Genomic DNA, 20554 nt, shown 5'->3' on the forward strand with positions numbered 1-20554 from the left:
GAGTGAGTGAGTGAATGAGAGAGAGAGTGAGAGAGTGAGTGAGTGAATGAGTCAGTGAGTGAGAGTGAGTGAATGAATGAGTCAGTGAGTGAGTGAGAGTGAGTGAGTGAGTGAGAGAGAGAGTGAGTGAGTGAATGAGAGAGAGAGTGAGAGAGTGAGTGAGAGAGTGAATCGAAATGAAGTTCTTACACACACTACAACTTGGATAAACATGCTAAATGAAAAAGCCAGTCACAAAAGACCCCCTCGTGCATAAGTCCATTCCCCTGAGGGATCCTACTAGGCAAATCCGTAGAGCCTGAAAGCAGATTGGTGGCTGCCTCTGGGGGGGGGGGGGTGTAGCAGTCCCGGTGGAGTAGCGGCTCATGCATTGGGCTGTTAACGGCTCCACAGAGAAAGATAAGGCTTTCTATCTCTCTACTCTGTCGTATAAGGCACTAGGAACAGGAATCAACTCCGTGGTAGTGGCTTTGGTTTTGAGATGGCTGAAGTTGGGAAGGGCGGAATCAGGGATGGCAATCGACCAATGTTAACAGATTCATGGCGGTTAATGGGTACAAAGGATACAAGAGGTCTTTTTGGAGTATTGAAACTATTCTAAAAATAGTATGTTTTGATGGTTGCACAACTTTGTGAGCATAGTAAAAAACACTAACATGTTCAACACATTTAAGATTTGTTTGTATACCACTACACATCAGAATGGCCCAGGGTCAAAATACTTATACTACCAAATGTTGGCAAGATTTGGGAGCAATCGAAATCTTTGATGAATTAAAACCATGGATGATGGGAGTGTAAAGTTGTGCAACCACTTTCCAAAACTGTTCAATTTCTTATAAAACTAAACATACACCTACCCTATGACCTAGCAACTCTACTCACAAGTATTTGCCTAAATTAAGACAAGTGTCCACAGTGAATAAAGAATGTTCATAGCAGGTGTGTCAGTCGGGGTAGACTAGAGAAACCAATTCATAGACACTCGTGTATAAGAAAGAGATTTATATACAAGAGCAATTGGATATTGAGAAAACATCCCAGCCCATCCAGATCAAGTCCATACATCCAATATTAGCCCATATGCTCAATACAAATTTATAAAGTCCTCTTCAGACTCACAAAACACATGCAATGATGCTGAATGCAGGAAGATCACAGGCCAGTGGGTACAAAGTCTTGTGGATCCAGTGGCGTTGTAAGTGGCCTTGTGAGCATCTCAGCACTGGCAGGGGTCTACACTTGGTTCTTTCAGCCCCAAAACTCTGCCTCAGGGTAGCTTGATGTGGCTTCTCAGAAATGCCTTTCAGGGAGTGAGCCTTGTCAGCAGAGAGTCTCCAAGGGAGCAGAGAGATAGAGGGAGTGTCTCCCGCCTCCAAGAAGGAAATACAGCAATTCCCAGAATCCTCTGGGGAAGGCCATGTCCACGCAGAGGCCTCATTGGTTATACAATGATTGACAGGCTAGACTCCACCCCTTCACTTGTAATCCTCTCAAATTAACAACAGATTATATAACTACCACGACAGGTGTGGGCACAATAGCCTAAAATTGAAAGCAATCTGCATCTCCGTCAACATGTGACTCAATCAACACATTTTGGTCTAGTCGCACAGTGGGAATATAAAGAAATGAACTTCTGTCCTTTTACAACATTGGGGAATCTCTGTCACTCAGAGAGGACATGCTATATAGCTCACTGTATATGAGGTTCTAAAACAGGCAAATTTAACCGGTGATGGAAAAGGAAAATTAAGAAAGCAATTGCATGTACAGTAACATCTAAAAGGATGAAATACTGAGGAATCAACTTAACCAGGGAAACAAAAAGATGTGCCCATTGAGAACTATCAAATATTGCCAAACAGAATTGAAGCCTATGAGTGGCAAAACAGGGAGGGTAAAGGGAGAATGGGTAGGAAAGAGGGAACCGATTACATGGAACTGTGTGTGACCTCCTCCCTGGGGGACAGACAACTGAAAAGTGGATGAAGGGAGACGTCGGACAGGGCAAGATATGACAAAATACCCATTTATAAACTATCAAGGGCTCATGCGGGAGGGGGGAGCGGGGAGGGAGGGGAAAAATGAGGACCTAATGTCGGGGGTTTAAATGGAGAGAAAATGTTTTGAGAAACGATGTACAAATGCGCTTTACACAATTGATGTGTGTATGGATTGGGATAACAGTTGTATGAGCCCCTAATAAAATGTTAAAAAAAATAAAAATAAAAATAAAAGAATTGAAGCCTAGACAAATGGAGAGAGATTCCATCTCCATGACTTGGAAGACTTAATATTGTAAAGAGGTCAGACCTCTCCAAAGTGATCTACAGAGTCAATGCAATCCCCGCCACAATTCCCACAGCCTCTTTTGCATTATGGAAAAGCCAGTTGTGAAATTTAATTGGAATTGCAGGGACCCCTGAGTAGGCAAAGGAATCATGGAAAAGAATAGAGTAGGACTCAAATGTCTCACTTTAATAGTAATAAAAGGCAAGGTCAACTGGCTATAGTCTTCAAAATCCTCGACTATCTCTTCCACAGAGCCATGATTATATCTTATTTTGAGGTCAAAGATGGAAAACAATCAGCAAATTTGTACATTTCACCAGCCGCTCCTTGGGAGAAGAATGTTGACAGTCTGCTTTGGTAAAGATGGTTGTTGTCAGGTGCCATGTAGTCAGTTCTGACTCATAGCATCCCCAGGTATCGCAGAATGCAGCACTGCCTGGTCCTGGGCCAGCCTCGTCATGGTTCTTCTGTTCAAGCCCATTGTTGGAGCCACTGTGTCACTCCATCTCTTTGGTGGCCTTTCATCTTTTTGCTACCTAACCACCCCTTCCCCCACCTCACCAAGCTCGCGATCCTTCTCCAAGGACTGGTCTCTCCTGACAACATGTCAGATGTGTGGGAGATGACGTCTAGCCATCCTTGCATCTAAGGAGCATTCTGGTTGTACTTCTTCCAAGACAGATGTGTTTGTTCTTTTGGCAGTCCATGGTACTTTCCATATTGCTCACGAGGATCATAATTCAAGCGAATCATTTTGCTTCCGCCTTCCTTATTCAACATCCAACTTTCCAATGCACACGAGGCAATGGAAAATATCATGGCTTTTCTGTTGGGTTTACCGGTTTGTGAAAGACAGAAGGAGTGGATGCACACAGAGAATGACTGATGCAAGGGTTTTGGGGGGACATAAAGGGTGAGTTGTGGGTGGGGGCAATGGGGGAGAGAGGGGATTTGGGGAATAAACAATGAAGGTGGGAGGGGGAGTGAGCACTGGAACTGAAGATGATTACGTAACTCATTTTCAAGGTGATTTAATCGGGGGGGAAAGAAAGAAAATGTGCTGAAATTTATTATGGTAATGATTATATAATTCTTCTTGATATGATTGAACTATTGAATTGTGTAATATATGGGTTAAGTGCCAATAATATTGTTAAAAAAATAAAATACCATGGCTTAGGTCAAGTGCACCTTAGTCTTCAAGGCAACCTCCTCGTTTTTCAACACTACAAAGAGGTCTTGTGCAGGAGGCTTACCCAGGCAACAAGCCATATGATCTTAGGACTACTACTTCCAAGGAGCATTGATTGTGGATCTAACAAGATTAAATTCTTGACAACTTCAAAGTTTTCTCCGTTTACCAGGATGTTACCTATTGGTCCAGTTCTGAGGATTTTGGTTTTCTTTATATTAAGTTGTCATCCATGCTGCAGGCTGCAATCCTGGATCTTTACCAGCAGCAAGTCCTCCTCATTGTCAGCAAGCAAGGCTGTGCCATCTACATATCACAGATTGTTAACAAGCCTTCCTGATGCCATATTCTTCTTCATATAGTCCACCGTCTCTGATCATCAGCTCAACATACAGAATACATAAGTACAGTGAGAGGATACAACCCTCCCACACACCTTTCCTGATTTTAAACCATTCCATGTTCCCTTGTTCTGTGCGCACACCTGCCCCTTCCTCTGTGTACAGGTTCCACATGAGCACAATGCTGTACCCTGGGATTCCCCTTCTTCTCGAGGCTCTCTACAGTGTGTTATGATCCGCACATTTGAATCCCTCGGTGTCATCAATAAAACACGAGTCAGCATCTTTCTGGAATTCTCTGACATCGGCGATGATATCTCTTATTCCATGTCCTCTTCTGAATCCAGCCTGAACCTCTTGGAGTTCCCTGTCAATGTATTGCTGCAACTGTGGTTGGATGATCTTAAGCCAAATTTCACTTGCATGTGGGATTAATGATGCTGTTCTATAATCTGAGCCTTCGGTTGGGTCACCTTTCTTTAGAACGGGTACAAAGATGAGTCTTGTCAGCTCTAAAGATTACAGCTTTGGAATCCCTGTGGTGCAGGTCTACTCCGTGCTGGAGAGAATCAACTGGTGGCAGTGGGTTTGGTTTTTGGTAGCAAAAAATGGATAAGTGTTCTGCTAACTGAAAGGTTAGAGTTTGTAATCCACCCAGAGGCTCTGCAGGAGAAAGACTAGTGACCCAATTCAGATAACAGGCAGAAGAGCCCTCTCGGGAAATGCTACTGACCTGGAAGTGACTGACCAGCACCTAGCAGCGAGCGAGCACACGAGACCTTCAAAACCTAGGCTGTATTTACATCCAGGCCCAAAGAACTAAGTTCCATATCTAAAAAACACTCTCACCCTGCAACCCATACATACCTGTTTTGCAATTAGTTTACTTTTCTCTGTTATACTTGCCTTGATTATATTTACTGAAATGTTATTTTAGGTCTGCTGAATTTGATAATAAAAATATGGTTTGTATATTTTTTAATTTTCTAAATAAAAATATGGTTTCTATTTTCAATGTCTACTTTTTATTTAATTTATCTAGTAATTCATTTTTATTGAATTTTCCAAATTCATTGATTTATAACAGAATATCCTCCCCCTCCCCACTGGTCTTTCCTAGTTAATTTGAGAAGCTCCAGGCATCAGCTTCAAGTGTGTAGTGGAGATGGATTCCCCAAGATGAAACATGACAACGGTCCACTGTGCAAACCTCTTTTTAAAAAGCAGCTTTACTTTTTTGTTTGGTTTTGTTTTGCAAAATGTTTGAAGAATGTCCGTATTCTTATAAGTGTTAAGGGAAAACCTAAAAAAATTAATCCATTAAAAAAAAAAGCCAACCATTGGTCGATCAAAACTTTGGATTTTGTGAAGTCCAATGAATGGAGAGGTAAAAAAAACCCAGAGCCATTTCCAACACCAGCAGCAAAGTTGGACGGACGGCTCTGAGCGTCCCTTCTTCATTTTCTCCACTAGAGGGAGTCAAGCAGTATGTGTACAAAACATCAACCTTGCTCTTAAACCAAGAGCCTTAAAGCAGAGCAGGAAAAAAATGAAAACATAGACCAAGACCAATGACCCAGTGACTGTTTATCACGCACCTACCTGTACTGTGCTGGATTATTCTAAGACTCATAAAGGCTCCAAAGCCCAGTCCCTATGTCTTTGTAGCTAAAAGTCCACGACTGGATGAAAATGGAGGAAAACCTAAGACCAAAGCAACAGTGCCTTTCTCCAGGCCAGCAGCCTGGGGTGGGGCGGGCAGGACTGTCTGCTTTGACAGCCCCAGATCACAAGGTGCAGTGGGGAAAGGTGAAAGGGCACAGGCCAGGACATCACCAGACATTGCTGAGCCTTTGCTTAGTAGGCACACGCACACACGTGTTCCTTTATTCTGGGTTTACATTCCAAGTCTGGGCACAGCCATGAACCAGACAGATGGCTTCTGCCTGCATGGTGTTTAGAGACTATATCTAGCCCTTCAGGTGGAGGCCAGGCGGGCCCTGGGAACTGTTCTGATTTCAAACAGCAGCTCCTTCGCAAGAGTAGCCTAGGCAAGTGGGCTGCTCGTGTGGTGGCTGCCTTGAAAAGTGTTCTCTCTTTGTTTTGTTTTTTTTAAATCATTTTATTGGGGTCATACAACTCTTATCACAATCCATACATCCATCCATTGTATGTCAAGTGCATTTGTACATTTGTTGCCCTCATCATTCTCAAAACACTTGCTGAAAAGTGTTCTCTTAAAGCCTGAGGAAAGCAAGGAAGCAGGAGACTAATGAGCGAACCTCAGCAGGACCTCGCACTGCCTTGACCACAAGATCAGAAAAAATGGCCAAGCCCTTGAGATCCCACGGTGGGATGCTCAGCCTGGGCCAGCTTGCCAGGGGAGGAGGTCACCTTTTGACTCTCACAGAATTTCACTGAAGTGAGTCTTTGAAATCAGAGGAAGAGGGGCCCATGCACAGAGGAACTCAGCCAACGTGTTCTCCGGCCTTGTTCCGAGACTGCAGGGACACAGGATGGCCTCACACCAGAGGCTGCCGACCACTGCTCAAGGCAGTACTGGTAATGACTACGAGCCTGCCTCAAGACCCCATATATCTTCTTTAAATGGATATGTTCATTGTGCCCGAGCTTCAGTTTCCCCAAATATCAAGTACTAATAATAGTGGCACATCAGAAAAGGCACCCTGATGGCACAACAGATAAGCCCTGAGCTGCTAACCAGACCGTTGGTGAGAGGATGACATGACATAACGTATGTGAGGAATATAATGTAGCACAGGGCCTGTCATGTGAAAAACATACCATGTCAGTTACAAAAACGGAGGAAAACCTCACAAAGCATCTCACCCCAGCCTTCCCAGAGGTGGGGACTGAGGCCAGGAAGCTAAGTAATCCTATGAAGAAGATGGGCTGGAGTGCTAGATTTAGTTCGGAAATGCTGGCTTTACAAAGGGACCTGGGAATGCCACTTAAATCCCTAAACCCCAGTTTCCTCATCTGTATAATGGGGCAGAAGGTTGTGCCAAAGATGCCAAAAACCAAACTCCCTGCCATCGAGTCGATGCCGACGCAAAGCAAACCTATAGGAGGGTAGAATTGCCTGCTATGAATTTCTGAGGTTGTAACTGTTTACAGGAGTAGAAAGCCCTGTCTTTCTCTCTCAGAGAGGCTGGTGGTTTCAAACTGCTGACCTTGAAGTTAGGAGCCTGAGGTGTGACCACTGTGTCACCAGGGCTCCCTGTGCTGAAGAGTAAATGAGATAAATTGATGAAGCGTATCTGACACCAGGACCTAGCATATAGTATAGTTGCCCTCTAAGTTTCCTTTATTTTCTCTCTTCTCTTTTGTCATTGTGGTAGTTACATAATCTGGTGTCAATCTGGGATTTAAGAGAATTAAGAGTGAAGGGGTGGAGTCTAGTCTGTCAATCGGGTCATAGCCAATGAGGCCTCTGTGTGGGCATGGGCTTCTCCTGAGAATTCTGGGAACTAGGATATTTCCTCCTTGGAGGCAGGAGGCTCTCTACTGACAAGATTCAAGACTCACTCTCTGAGAGATGCTCTACTGACAAGACACATGGCGCTATGCCCTGGGAGCTGGAGAAGCCACATGGACCTACCTTGAGGCAACCAGACCTCTGGAGCTGGAGAAGCCACGTAAAAACCCCTGCCGGTGCTGAGATGCTTACACTGCCACTGGATCCACAGGACTTCCACTGGCCTGTGATCCTCCCGCATTTGGCATCATTGCATGTATCTCATGAGTCTGAAGAGGACTTTATAGATTGGTATCAGACATATGGGCTAATATTGGACTGGGCTGGGATGTTTTGATCTGGACTGGGCTGGGATGTATTCAACTGCTCTTGTCTATAAACCTCTTAGATACACGTGAGTGTCTGTGAATTTGTTTCTATAGTCTACCCAGACTAACACAGTCATCCAGAGTCTTACTTGATCCAAACTTGGAAAATTCAGAGTTCATGCTGACCTTTACCATGGAATCTTGCAAGTCTGGTCAACCTGGGCTCAAAGTTGTGACAGCAGGTTGTGTGACAACAGCCCAGGGTGATCCAGGGCCATGAGACACAGGAGTCAGTGGCCTCAGAAACAGGCCTAGAAGTGGGTACACCCCTAACACCCCCAGGATGAATACAGCCTCCATCTGCCTTTCAGAACCGAGAGTGAGTGCATTAGTGAGGACAGAAATGCTCTCGGCGACATTGTTCCACTGCCGAGCACAGGGTTTTGCCCAGGACAGCGATACTCTGACTTCAGAAGACGTGTCACATGTGAACACCCTCATCTACCTTCACTGGAAGGTTGACTGCTTTGTCCCGGAGTTTGGTTCTGTCCTGGCTCCTGCCATTGTCCTGCTCCCCCCACCCCAGCCCTAAGCCTGTGAAAATGGAAAGAACCGGGCTCTGAGGTCAAGGGCACAGGGCCTGGAGTCCTTTGTTTGTGGCCAGAGACCTGTGCTTCCCCTGCCCCCAGAGGTGCCCTTCCTTTGATCCGAGCCTTCATTTCCTGCTATTTGTCCCTGGAGCCAAATTTGCTACTTTCAGCTTTGATACAATGCTCTCCTCCCTGCCCCTGACTTTCAGTGAGGAGGGTGGGGGAGCCTCCCCTTTGGAAACCAGGAGTGCAAACAGAGAACGAGTGATACTGCTCTCTGGAAATCTTCTCAGGAAAGAACTCACCCCTGGTGATATCTGTGAACAGGGCTGACGAGATATGGAAAATGGAGCCCAGAGAAGATTAGCAGCAGCCCGAGTCTGATTCATCACGCGGGTCCACTACGAGATGCGTGGGTCTGAGATGGAAAATGAGCAGGAGACGCTAGTCAGAGCTTGTATCTCTACAAGTACAGACCCATGGACTTGAACAGGAACACCCCTAGAGAGCAGTTCTGGTGGGGAGGGGGCGGAGATCAATGACAAAGCCATGTGTTGGGGTGGTGGGGAACTCAATGATAAAACCCAAGGAGCGGCTGAGCCTAAGGTAACAGACACTGCTGGGCATGGTGAAGCCCTAAACTAAGCCCACTACCACTGAGTCCATCAGTCCTGCAGGATTGCATAGAACTAGCCCAAAGGGTTTCCAGGGTGTCTCATGGGTTTGAACTGCCAGCCTTCTCGTTAGCAGCCCAGCATTCTTAATCATAGCCCCACCAGTCCCCCTGGGCACCATAGACATGTAGATATAAACGTAAACCAAGATTTTGGAAGGCTGTCAGTATGGATAATTCTCTAGAAAATTGATCATAGGGGAGTAATAAATGATCCTCATCTGCAAAACTATTTCGGTGTTGTTTGCAATGCTAACAAATGCTCAAGAACCTCAATTTGGCTAAATAATGCTGCCGTGTCCCAAAGGTGGGGCATGATGCCAGCCGGTTAGCATGACGCTACAGAGGAGCACGTGAAGACAAGCTGTCAACGCACATTCAGAAACGGAAAGAGAAGGCTATCAAGCAGGATGGGTGTGGGATACCATTGTTTAAAAAATGATAAAACATAACATAAAAAGCCTGGGAGAACAAATACCCCAAAGCTATAGACAGTTATCTCTGCCTAATGGAATTATGGGCCGTTTAATTTTATTTCCTTTGGTTGATTGATTTTTTTCCATATTCACTAATGGACATGTACTACCTTGATAAATAAAAGTTATTTATAAAAAAATAATGAAAAGGAAGCGGTCACTTGGAGATTTCTGCTTTGGGCTTGGGTCTTCCCGGATGCTATCTCATGGATACTTCAAAGCAGCTATTTGAGTTAAGTCTTATTGTGGGAAGCTGACAAAGTGACATTCTGTAACTTGCTGGAGGTCACGCAGTAAGCTAAGTGCTGCAGTCACAATGCAAGTCAATTTCATCTGCCTCGAAAGCAGCCTCTTTTTACTGAGTCCCTTTCAAAAGTTTTAGGCCCTTCTATATTCTTGCCACGGTCTCAGCTCCCTTCTGCTTCTCCTGTAGTTCCAGGGGCTTTTTCCCTCAGAAGAGAGGACAGTATTGATGCCTACAGCAGTCCTATGGGTGCAGGGCCCAGGGAATTGCTTTATCTTTATTTATTTTAACTTTTGCTTGTAGATAGAACTTTGTGTGTGTGTGTTACATTTCAGACCATCAACTCTGCATTCAGCAGTCCAAACCACTCATCAGCCCCTATTCTATCCCACCCCTCCTCCCCCTTAGTCTTCTTTTCCTTCTGATGAACTTCCCTCCTCCTTTACACCCAAGTCTCTATACCTGTCAACCTTCTAGCCCATTGCTTCATTTTCCCACCTTTGCCTTCCCTCCCTTGAGACCCTCCAAAGGCTGTTCCCTTGGGTCTTCAGGTCTTTGTCGTGGTGTTTTTCCTGGTATTGGTCTCATACAATATCTGTCCTTTTGTGATTGACTAGCCTCGCTCAGCATACCGGTCTCTGGGTTCAACCAAGCCATGAGGTGCTTTATGGTTTCATCATTACTTTTTAGGGATGCATACTAGTCCATCGTGTGTAGGCACCCGAGTTTCTCTTTCTCTCTTTTATTCATAGTCAACAAAAGAATGGCTGGGTGCTGATTTTATTAGCTAAGTGGGTTACGGCATTTTAATTATCATTGTAAATCTCCCTAGGTGTAGCTGATATTCAAAATGCACACCAAAGTAGAACTCTTATCACAACTCAGTGCCATACTAAAGGTACTTGGCCTCTGTATTAGTCAGGGTTGTCAGGTTAGTCAGAAACAAATCCAGGGAGACATTCTTATGTGTGTAAGAGAGAACTTTATATCAAAGAGCAATTGTACATTAAGAAAATATCCCAGCCCAGTTCACATCAAGTCCAGAAATCCAATATTACCCCATATGTTAATACTAGTCCATAAATTCCTCTTTAGACTCACACAGCCATGCAATGGTGCTGAATGCAAGAAGATCACAGGCCAGTGGGTGGAAAGTCTTGTGGATCCAGTGGTGGTGGAAGCATCTCAGCACTGACTTGGGTCTCCGTGTAGCTCCTCCAGCTCTAGGACTCTGGCTCTATCAGCTTAGCTCCATGTGGATTGTCAACAGGAATGCCTCTCAGGGAGTGTCTGTGTCTCATCTCCAGCGAGCTATTTATGTCCTTCGTGCCTCCAAATGAGGTCATCAAGCTGTGACCTGATTGACAGGGTAAACTCCACCCCTTCGCAAGTTGACGGGAGATTGTGTTTTTGCCACAGCCTCCATAGAGTTCTAATCAGACTTCAATCTGATGCCCTTCTTATGGCCCAAAGTGGGTTTCACAGGAACACAGGACTTGGAGCTGATGATCACACAACATACTACCTTCTTCTTATTCTACCGCAGTTTCATTATCCATTCTTCTACTGATGGGCTTTGGGGTTTCTTGCTATTAAAAACAGTACTGTGGGAGAAAACAAGAGAACCAATGGTTCCAGGGGGATACAGGAGAGGGGGAGGCGGGGAAAGGAAAAAGGGGTTGCCAACAAACCCAGGGACAAGGGAACAACAAGTGATCTAAAATCAATGGCAAGGAGGGCATAGGATGCCTGGTGGGACTTGATCAAGGGCAATGGAGTCCAGAGGAATTACCAAAACCTGAATGAAGGCTGAACATGATAGTGGGACAAGAGGAAAGTAAAAGGAAATAGAGGAAAGAACTTGGAGGCAAAGGACATTTATAGAGGTCTAAATACAGGCATGTACATATGTATATATATTTTTTAAAATCATTTTACTGGGGGCTCATACAACTCTTATCACAATCTATACATACATCCATTGTGTCATTCACATTTGTACATTTGTTGTCCTCATCATTCTCAAAACATTTGCTTTCTACCTGAGCCCTTGGTATCAGCTCCTCATTTTTCCCCTCCGTCCCTTCCCACCCTCCTGTAAATATATTTTTATATGACAAATAGATCTATGTATATATATTTGTTGTTAAGTATTTAGACAGCAGATGGACACTGAGGCTCCACTCAAGTACTCCCTCAATTCAAGAACATTTTGTTCTAACAACCCAGCATTCTGTGATGCTCACCTTCTCTAAGACAGTCACTGAAGAAAAAATGGGTGCATAAGCAAATGTGATGAAGAAAGCTGATGGTGCCCAGCTATCAAAAGATATAGTGTGTGGGGTCTTAAAGATAAACAAGCGGCCATCTAGCTGAGAAGCAACAAAGCCCACATGGAAGAAGCACACCAGCCTGTGTGATCACGAGGTGTCGATGGAATCAGGTACCAAGCATATTGATGTGAATGAGGGGGAGGGCAGAGTAGAGACCCAAAGCCCATCTGTAGACAATTGGACATCCCCTTATAGAAGGGTCACAAGGAAGAGACAAGCCAGTCAGGGTGCAGTATAGCACCGATGAAACACACAACTTTCCTCTAGATCTTTAATGCTTCTCCCCCACCCACCACCACCACCATCATGACCCCAATTCTACCTTACAAATCTGGCTAGATCAGAGCATGTACACTGGTACAGATAAGAGCTCCCAACATAGGGAATCCAGGACAGGTAAACCACTCAGGGCCAATAACGAGAGCAGTGATACCAGGAGGGTAAGGGCAAGGTTGGGGGAGTATGGTAGTTTCATATTCTGGTGTCAATTTGAGAGAATTAAGAGTGAAGGGGTGGAGACTAGCCTGACAATCAGGTCATATCCAAGGAGGCATCTGTGTGGGTATGGCCTTCTCCTGAGGATTCTGGGAATTCCTGTATTCTTCCTTGGAGACAGAAGACACACTCTCTCTCTGCTCACTCCCTACGAGACATTGCAGCTGACAAAACACATGGAACTACAGCTAGATCCCTGGGAGCTGGAGAAGCCATATGGAGACCCCTGCCAGCACTGAGATGCTTACAATGCCCCTCAATCCACAAGACTTCCCACTTACTGGCCTGTGATCTTCCTGCATTCGGCGTCATTGCATGTGTTTCATGAGTCTGAAGAGGACTTAGACTCGTATCGGACATATGGGCTAATATCAGACTTAAGGACTTGATCTGGACTGGGCTGGGATGTTTTCTTAATGTAAAATTACTCTTTATATAAAGGTCTTTCTTATTCACATATGAAGTCTTCCTGGATTTGTTTCTCTAGTCTACCTGGACTAGCACAGGAAGAAAGGGTGAACCGATCACAATGATCGATATACAACCCCCTCCCAGGGGTACTGACAACAGAAAAGTGGGTGAAGGGAGACAGCAGTTTGTGTAAGACATGAAAAAAACAATAATTTATAAATTATCAAGGGTTCATGAGGGAGGAAGAGCGGGAGAGGAGGGGAAATGAGCTGCTACCAAGGGCTCACGTTGAAAGGAAATGTTTTGAAAATGATGATGGCAACATATGTACAAATGTGCTTGTCACAATGGATGGATGTATGGATTGTGACAAGAGATGTAAGAACCCCCAATAAAATGATTAAAAAATAAAAAAGAACAGTACTGAAATGAACATGGGCATGCATACGTCTGTTAGTGTTATGTGTTTTCCTTCTTTAGGGTATAGCTCAGCAGAGGTATTGCTTGATCATATGGAATTTCTATTCACAGGGATTGCATTATGAACCTATGCATTCATTCCCTGCCTAATGGTCTTTTATATTTGTTGATTAATTAGTAAAAATTGATCCCTTAGCTGTGATACCAGCTAGGGGACTTGGTAAATCCAGGCTGTGAAGCTGTCAAACATAGGACCAAACCCAGGGCCCGGCTGGTGGGCTGTGGCCTACGCTGGCTAGTTTTCTGTCCAGCCTCTTTCATGGTTGTTCCCATTGGGTCGTTTGCAATAAATTCGTAGCTTCTGTAAATACCAGCAGCTGGGTGACCGCCAACCTCTGTGACCCCTGGCCATTGGGATCAACACACAGTTCCTCTCACTCAAACTGCCTGAGGAGGACATGTCAAACTAGACTCAATATTCACACTACTTAACATGATGCTTAGCACAGAGAAGACATGGGGTGAGCTTTGACTAAATTAATCCATGGCCACAGGAAATCAGCCCGGTCACTCCTCCAGAGTGCCAGGAGGGAAACCCCAGAAAAATCCCTCCCATTGTGTTCACAGTTACCTTTTGTTTCCCACTGTAAATTTGACCGAGAATTTCCTGAATTGAGTAATGCATTGGTCTCTTGTGGAGTAAATTAGAAAATATAACACTGAAATGTGTATTTGTGTGAGGAGTAGCAGCAGTAGGAATAGTAATAGTAAGAATAGTAGTAATCGTCATCATAGTAGTGGCCAGCCTCTACATTTTAGGTGATATTACCTGCTTCAAAACACTGAATAGCTGAGTGATTCAGGGGATTATCTTAAACTCCTTATCTCTCAACTTCCAAACCTGTCCAACACAATGACTAGCTTGTTATATTATTGTGAGGATCATATTTAACTGCGATCTTTTACCTTGGCACTTGTAGCAGCTAAAGTGTTAAAACGCCTGAGGGACTGTGGTAGTTACCTAACTTCTTGTCGACTTGATGATATATAAAAGTGTCGGGTTGGTATTCAACCTGTCAGTCAAGTCACAGCATGATGGTGCCTCCTTGTGGGCGTGGCCTTCTCATAAGGAAGGCCCCGGGAACCTCCTCTTCTCTCTCTCTCTGCCTCCACCTTCCTGCTAGTGGACCCTGGTGGCTGCCAAGGCCCTGGATACGTCCTCCACCATTAGGAACACGACGACGCAGCACCCACCAACCTGTGATCTTCCTGCGTTCTGCATCGTTGCTTGTGACTGCGTGAGTCTGAAGAGGGACTTATGGACTTGTATCAGACTTACGGACTTGAGTTGGACTGGATGGGACGTTTTCCTGATATATAATTACTTCTTCATACAAAGAGCATTCTTACACATATATGAATGTCACTGGGGCACCTACTGGTCTCTCCCTAGCTGGAAGTTAGAAGAGTGATGGAATCGAAGCCCCATGGAAAGCATTGGTTCAATAGACGAACGGACCATGAAAACATCAGTCTCTATGACCCTAGGACCAGGAGAACCAGACGGTGCCGTTACCGCTATCAACGATTCTGAAGAGGATCGCATTAGAAGATTCTGACTGAGCAAGATAAAAGTGGAGAATCAACCTCGAAATCATGAAAAATGACCAGGCTTCTAGATGAAGCTTCAGGTGAATCCCCTTTGATCATGGGGATGTGACTAGCCTCGTGATCAGACAGAGAGCATTGTAGAGTTGATGATGGCAGATACATTTAGGTTAAAATGCAATATCGTTTGGTCTCTCTTTTGACCTATTTTAAAGTTGTTTCCACTTTAAAGAAAACAAAGTCCAGGGGAAATACTGTGGCTTATGCCTCCAGTGAATTCCCTTTGAGCATGGCTCAGAGATGTGACTCGCCTTGCTCTCATGCAGAGAGCATTGGAAAGTGGATGATAGCAGATGTGGACAGGTTAAAATATAACCTTTTATCATTTGATCTCCATTTTGACACATTTTAAATTTGTTCCAGCTTTTAATATTTTCTTCTTTCTCTTCAATGGAGGTTTTTCCTCTGTTTTATTTTGTTATTGTTGCTAGTTTTGAGTTTAAAAAAATGTTTTTCTGTATATAAAATCCAGAGGAGGTAAATCTGCAGAGACCGTGACTGGACTAAAGGTTTCTTAGGGTTATGGCAGAGGAGGCTGGGGGAAGTGGGTAGCTAATAACAATGAGTACAAGAAAGAAGAACATGCTCTAACATTGATTGTTAATGCTTCTTGCAATGATTGAACACTGATTGTACATGTGGATTGTGGACCAATAAAACTGTTTTGAAAAAGAAGGAAGAAAATGTTCTAAAATTGATTACGCAATGAATGTTAACTCTTCTTGATATAGTTGACCCATTGAATTGCATGATGTGTAGATTAGGTGCTAACAATTTTTTCCCTGAAGACCAGGGTTACTGGTCAGATAGAGACAGGTAGAATCCAGAGACTATGGCTGTTAGTCACCTGCAGAAATGAGCTCACCCCAATGGCTCAATTTTCAGTCAAACAATACACAGGACTCCTGGGGAAAAACAACGCTAATGAGGTACGCACACCTTAGAATAGTCAACCACTTGAGATCATAAGGGCAGCATTTGCCCAAGGACAAAGTTCAGACAGGTCAGGAAAGAAGGGAGAATGGAAACAAGAAACATGGGAGAAAATAGAATGAATATGTTAAGTTATATTGTGGGGGTTGAAATCAATGAGATGAAGCACAGTGTGTACAGATTGTTGAATGGATCACTGATCTGCCCTGTAAACCTTCCCCCGATTCACAATGAAAAGTTAAAAAAATTAATTAGGATACAGCTCAGATGTAAACATTTTAAAACTAAAAGGCTACCTTTTCTCTCCAGTTAGGGCAAACATGGTCCAAGCCTTCAGAGAATCGAGCCAGCAGGCAGTGTTTTTGAACACCTGCACCAAGTCTTGCTCTCTGAAACAACTAAAGGGGAGGTAAAAGCAACTGGGGAGTATCTCAAGGGGTCAGCACCCTGCTCTTTCTTGGATATGCTATGAGAAGAGATTAGTCCCTAGAGAAAGATCATGCTTGATAAAGTCAAAGGTCAGCAAGAAGAAGCAAGACCCTCAACAAGATGGACTGGCACAACAGGTGCGAAAAATGAGCTCCAACGTAGGAACGATTGTGAGGATGGTGCAGATAGAGCAGTGTTTCTTCCTGTTGTACGTAAGGCCGTATGAGTTGGAATCATCATCATCAATAACAACAACAGATTCATTGCACTACTCCACAATCCGATACAACACTCAGTGGTGGGATTTTCATTTCCAATGGACTATGAAGGAAATCGAGTCCCAGGCTGTTTGAACAATGTCTCAAGGTCACACTGCTGGTGAAGAATGAAGTAGAGGGTAAGACAGGCAATAGAAGAGCAGATAGGCTTTGCCACTGAGTTGGAAAGAGGATCGGAGGAATGTCAATGGCCCACCATGCGCCCCTGGAAGCAGAAATTTCCTCTTCTTGGTCCTTTGCTTGTGGGTGATCAGCAGCTTTTGGGTGCCAGTCAGTGAAGTCTGCCTTTTAGACTTTGATAAAGCACTGCAGGAATTCAGAATTGATCTAGGACCAACAGCTTCCCCCCGACCCTGTTTCACTGGCTAGTTTTATGATGCCAGATTTGCTGGGGCTCGCTGATTTTACTGAGGAAGTATTTTGACTCACTTTCTTAAAATGAATGTGAATGTCTTGAACTGACCAATGCTGTGTTCTATAGTCCCCCCCCCCCTACCGCCCATAATAAAATAAAGGAAAATGAAAACATTGTAATCTTTTGCTGAGAGCACTTGGGCATCTTGGTGACTGCCCATTGATGGACCCAAAATGAAACAGATAATTTTTCTCACTCCTCATGAGGCATATAGGCTTGCTGTTCTCCATCTAATGGGCCCTCTGCTCTTCACCATCCCAGTCAGTCTGTATTTACTCATTGCCGTTTCCCAGAGAAAAGAGAGGGGAAGGCAGAAAGCATCAGCTTGTGTAACAAAATGATACAAGGGAAAGCAAGTCAAGATTCAGCAAACTCAACCATCCCAGACCCCCCGACACACACCCCGAGTGAGGGAGCGGTCACCAAAGCCCAGTGGGGCTCAGCCTCCTGTAGTTCAGGAGTCAGGTGAAGGGATCAGGGGAAGAAGAGACAAGTATACACTCTGCTGCCCTTCCTCCTCTGCTCCCTCACTCCCCATGGACTCAACATTTTACACAAAGTTTGAGTTTTAGCAATAAACATGGAGTTACATTCATTTGTCTCCTATTAAAACCATCTCATGGCTACTTGGACATAAGTTTCTTGCATCTGCAAAAAATTCCTGAGGGACTTAGAAATACATTTTGTCTTCCCCTTCTTGGTCTCCCATCAACGTTCTATGGGGGGAAGTCCCCCCATTGCTTCGCTCTTCCCCTGTAAGTGGAGAGTAGCTTTGGTCCATGAAAAAGCTAGTGAGAACTGGTCTTCACTCTGAAGTTTGGAAATGAGAGATGAGCTGTTCCTAGCCTCTTTGGGGTTTTTGAAAAACATGTACAAAATTGTGGAGACACCACCCCCCAAGTTAAATGTGCATATACGTGGGTTGGGGGACAGGAGTTCTGAGGAGGCGGTAGGGTGGGAGCGAAACGTTTTTTAGGCTAGATCTAACTGAAGAGAAGCAGCAGAGGAAGGGACCCTGGGATGCTGTGCTGAGCGTGCTAACGGGAACATACATGCGTCCGGCTGTTTCCAGCCGTTTGGAAATGGAAAGTCAACCCATTTCAAGTGAAAAGATCATGGTCCTGGTTCTGAGTGTCGCCCACTTGCCCCACATCCTGTCCTTCTCCTGTGGCACCTCTTAAATCACCTGCTGTGGTGGCTGAAACCGCTTCGGGAAGGTTTTAACTCTGGGCTTTTATTTTCATTTATATAACTAGCACAGATCCACCACACCAAGGGCATTCAGTGACAAATAGTCTCACTGTCCCCCACCCCCGACCCCAGTGCCCTGCACTTCCTCTCCAGAGGAGACCACCCTGACTGTGTGTCCTTTTGGACAGTTACCCAAAAGCTGACGAGAATTGGAGGCCCTGGCTCTGGAATGTGCATGCAGCTACTACCAAAAGGCCATAGGCACCCATCTCTCCTGACGCTCCTCATTCCAATCACCCCCCTGAGGGTCCGCACCAGAGGTACAGAGAAGCACAAGACGGTCTTGACTGTCACGGAGTTCATAACGGGGTACAGGAAGACTCACCTGTGAGGTGAACAGGACGCAGAGCGCTCTGTTTGGGGCCATGATGCCCCCTTGGTCCTGCCACACACACCATCTTATCGCACATGTCTGGCTTCTCCAGCTGTAGCTGCTGGGCTTTGAGGCCTCCATGGAACAGCTTCAGGGTGGAAAGGGAACTCTTTTCCCCCCAATTCCCCAACAGAACCCCAGAGGTCCACCCCCATAGCTGGTGACCCTTTGCCCAAAGCCTACCTCATGGACCTTTTCCTTCCAAAGCACTTGGAATTCCCAGCCTAGCATCATTACACCGGCAGCGACCTTGGAGAGTAGCCCACCTTCTCTCCAGCTTCCTCCTTCCACACATCCCATCCTAATCATAGAGACTTCTGACCTGGGGGGGGAGGGTCATGTCAGTGACAGGTGTTCCCCTCCCCAGGGCAGCCTTTTTGGGGTCATATAACCCAAATAGTTAGAAGTAACTGTGCTATGTCCCCCACTGACTGCTCCCAGCCCAGGATCCAGCCTGTGGCACCAGCATGGTGGAAAGCCCCTGAACTTATGAAGACGAAAGTAGGGACATTGATGATTTACCAGAAAAAGCAGTGAAGTGGCCAGCATGGGGCAACAATCAAACATCGCATGCTTGCTTCCAGTTTTATTATTTTTAAAATGTTACGATTTTCCCCCCCCTGAGTGGATGCCACTTACAAGCAAATCTCTAGGGCAAAGAAGAGCTGCTCCACCGGGTTCCAAGGCTTTTTGTGAAGATTTCCAATCTCGGACACCTGTGCAGCAGTTCTGCCCTGCCATGCAGGCCTGATCGGGTTAGCGTCGTCTCAACGGCAGTGAGTTTGGCTTTTTGGTTGGATGGGGTGGGGAGGGTCACAGAGTCTCGACCTTTAGAGATTCAGGACTTGAAAAGAGCTTAACCTTGACCCTGTAGCTCTACTTGTACTCTCTGCATTTATTTGGGGAAATCTCCTCCCCCAGACAGCCCTCCTGTGTGTACATTGTCACCCTCGGTTCTTAGGCTCACCTTTGTTTCAGTTTGTCTGCCTCCAGGAAGCCCAATCTGAGCAAGCCGGGGAGGACCGGGCTGTCCTCTCCCACTTCCTCCCTCTGTGCATCTTCCCATGGGGTGTCTTTTTTTGTTTTTTTAATTTTTTTTCCCATGGGGTGTCTTGAGCCAAGTGTTCCAAGTTAACGATCTCGGCTAAGTAGGTGCCTACGAGGTTGCCACGGGGCCAATGAGAACTGCCTTTATTTCATGGCTGGGCCTTGAGCTTCCACCCACCTGTTCCTCCTTGTATTTTGCCAGTCTAGAAGGTTAAGGATCCCACCTTCAGCCTCATGACATAGCCCCAATGAGCAGGGCCCCTCACCCAGCTGCTCTAGCAGAATGGGGCTGGAGTTCGGAGTCGGAACGAGGGTGTGGGAGGGCGTCACTAGGCGTCCTTCACAGCCCCTGGGGTTCATGAATACTGGGACCTGTGCCAATCTGTGTAATCTGATGTCAATTTGAGAGGATTACGAGTGAAGGGGTGGAGTCTGGCCCGTCAATCAAGATATAACCAATCAGGCCTCTGTGTGGGCATGGCCTTCTCCTGAGAATTCTGGGAACTCCTGTATTTTCCTCCTTGGAGATGGGAGACACTTTCTCTGCTCACTCCCTTGGAGACACTCTACTGACAAGACACACTGCGCTGCGCGGATAGAGCCCATGCCCTGGAAGCTGAAGGAGCCACGTGAAGACCCCGGCCAGTGCTGAGATGCCTCTACCACCACTGGGTCCACAAGACTTTGCATCCACTGACCTGTGATCTTCCTGCATTTGGCATCATTGCATGTGTTTCATGAGACTGAAGAGGACTTGATAGATTGGTATCAGACATATGGGCTAATATTGGACTTATGGACTTGATCTGGACTGGGACATTTTCTTAATATGCATTTACTCTTTGATATAAAGCTCTCTCTTACATAAGGTATAACAGTGTCC

The 20554-nt window shown here is 45.3% G+C and overlaps 1 protein-coding gene across 1 annotated transcript in view; it reads right to left on the minus strand.

The window, feature by feature from the left end:
* Positions 1-18618, minus strand: part of SMC3 (structural maintenance of chromosomes 3) — a 66326-nt gene extending 47708 nt beyond the window's left edge. The window contains exon 1 of the mRNA XM_013004167.2: positions 18577-18618. Coding sequence (XP_012859621.1) covers positions 18577-18618 — 42 coding nt within the window. The remainder of the gene's footprint in view (positions 1-18576) is intronic.
* Positions 18619-20554: the final 1936 nt, after the last annotated feature.

This window comes from Echinops telfairi, unplaced genomic scaffold (genome assembly GCF_000313985.2).
Source record: "Echinops telfairi isolate 266 unplaced genomic scaffold, ASM31398v2 ScPeMD7_70;HRSCAF=299, whole genome shotgun sequence".
NCBI classification, from domain to species: domain Eukaryota; kingdom Metazoa; phylum Chordata; class Mammalia; order Afrosoricida; family Tenrecidae; genus Echinops; species Echinops telfairi.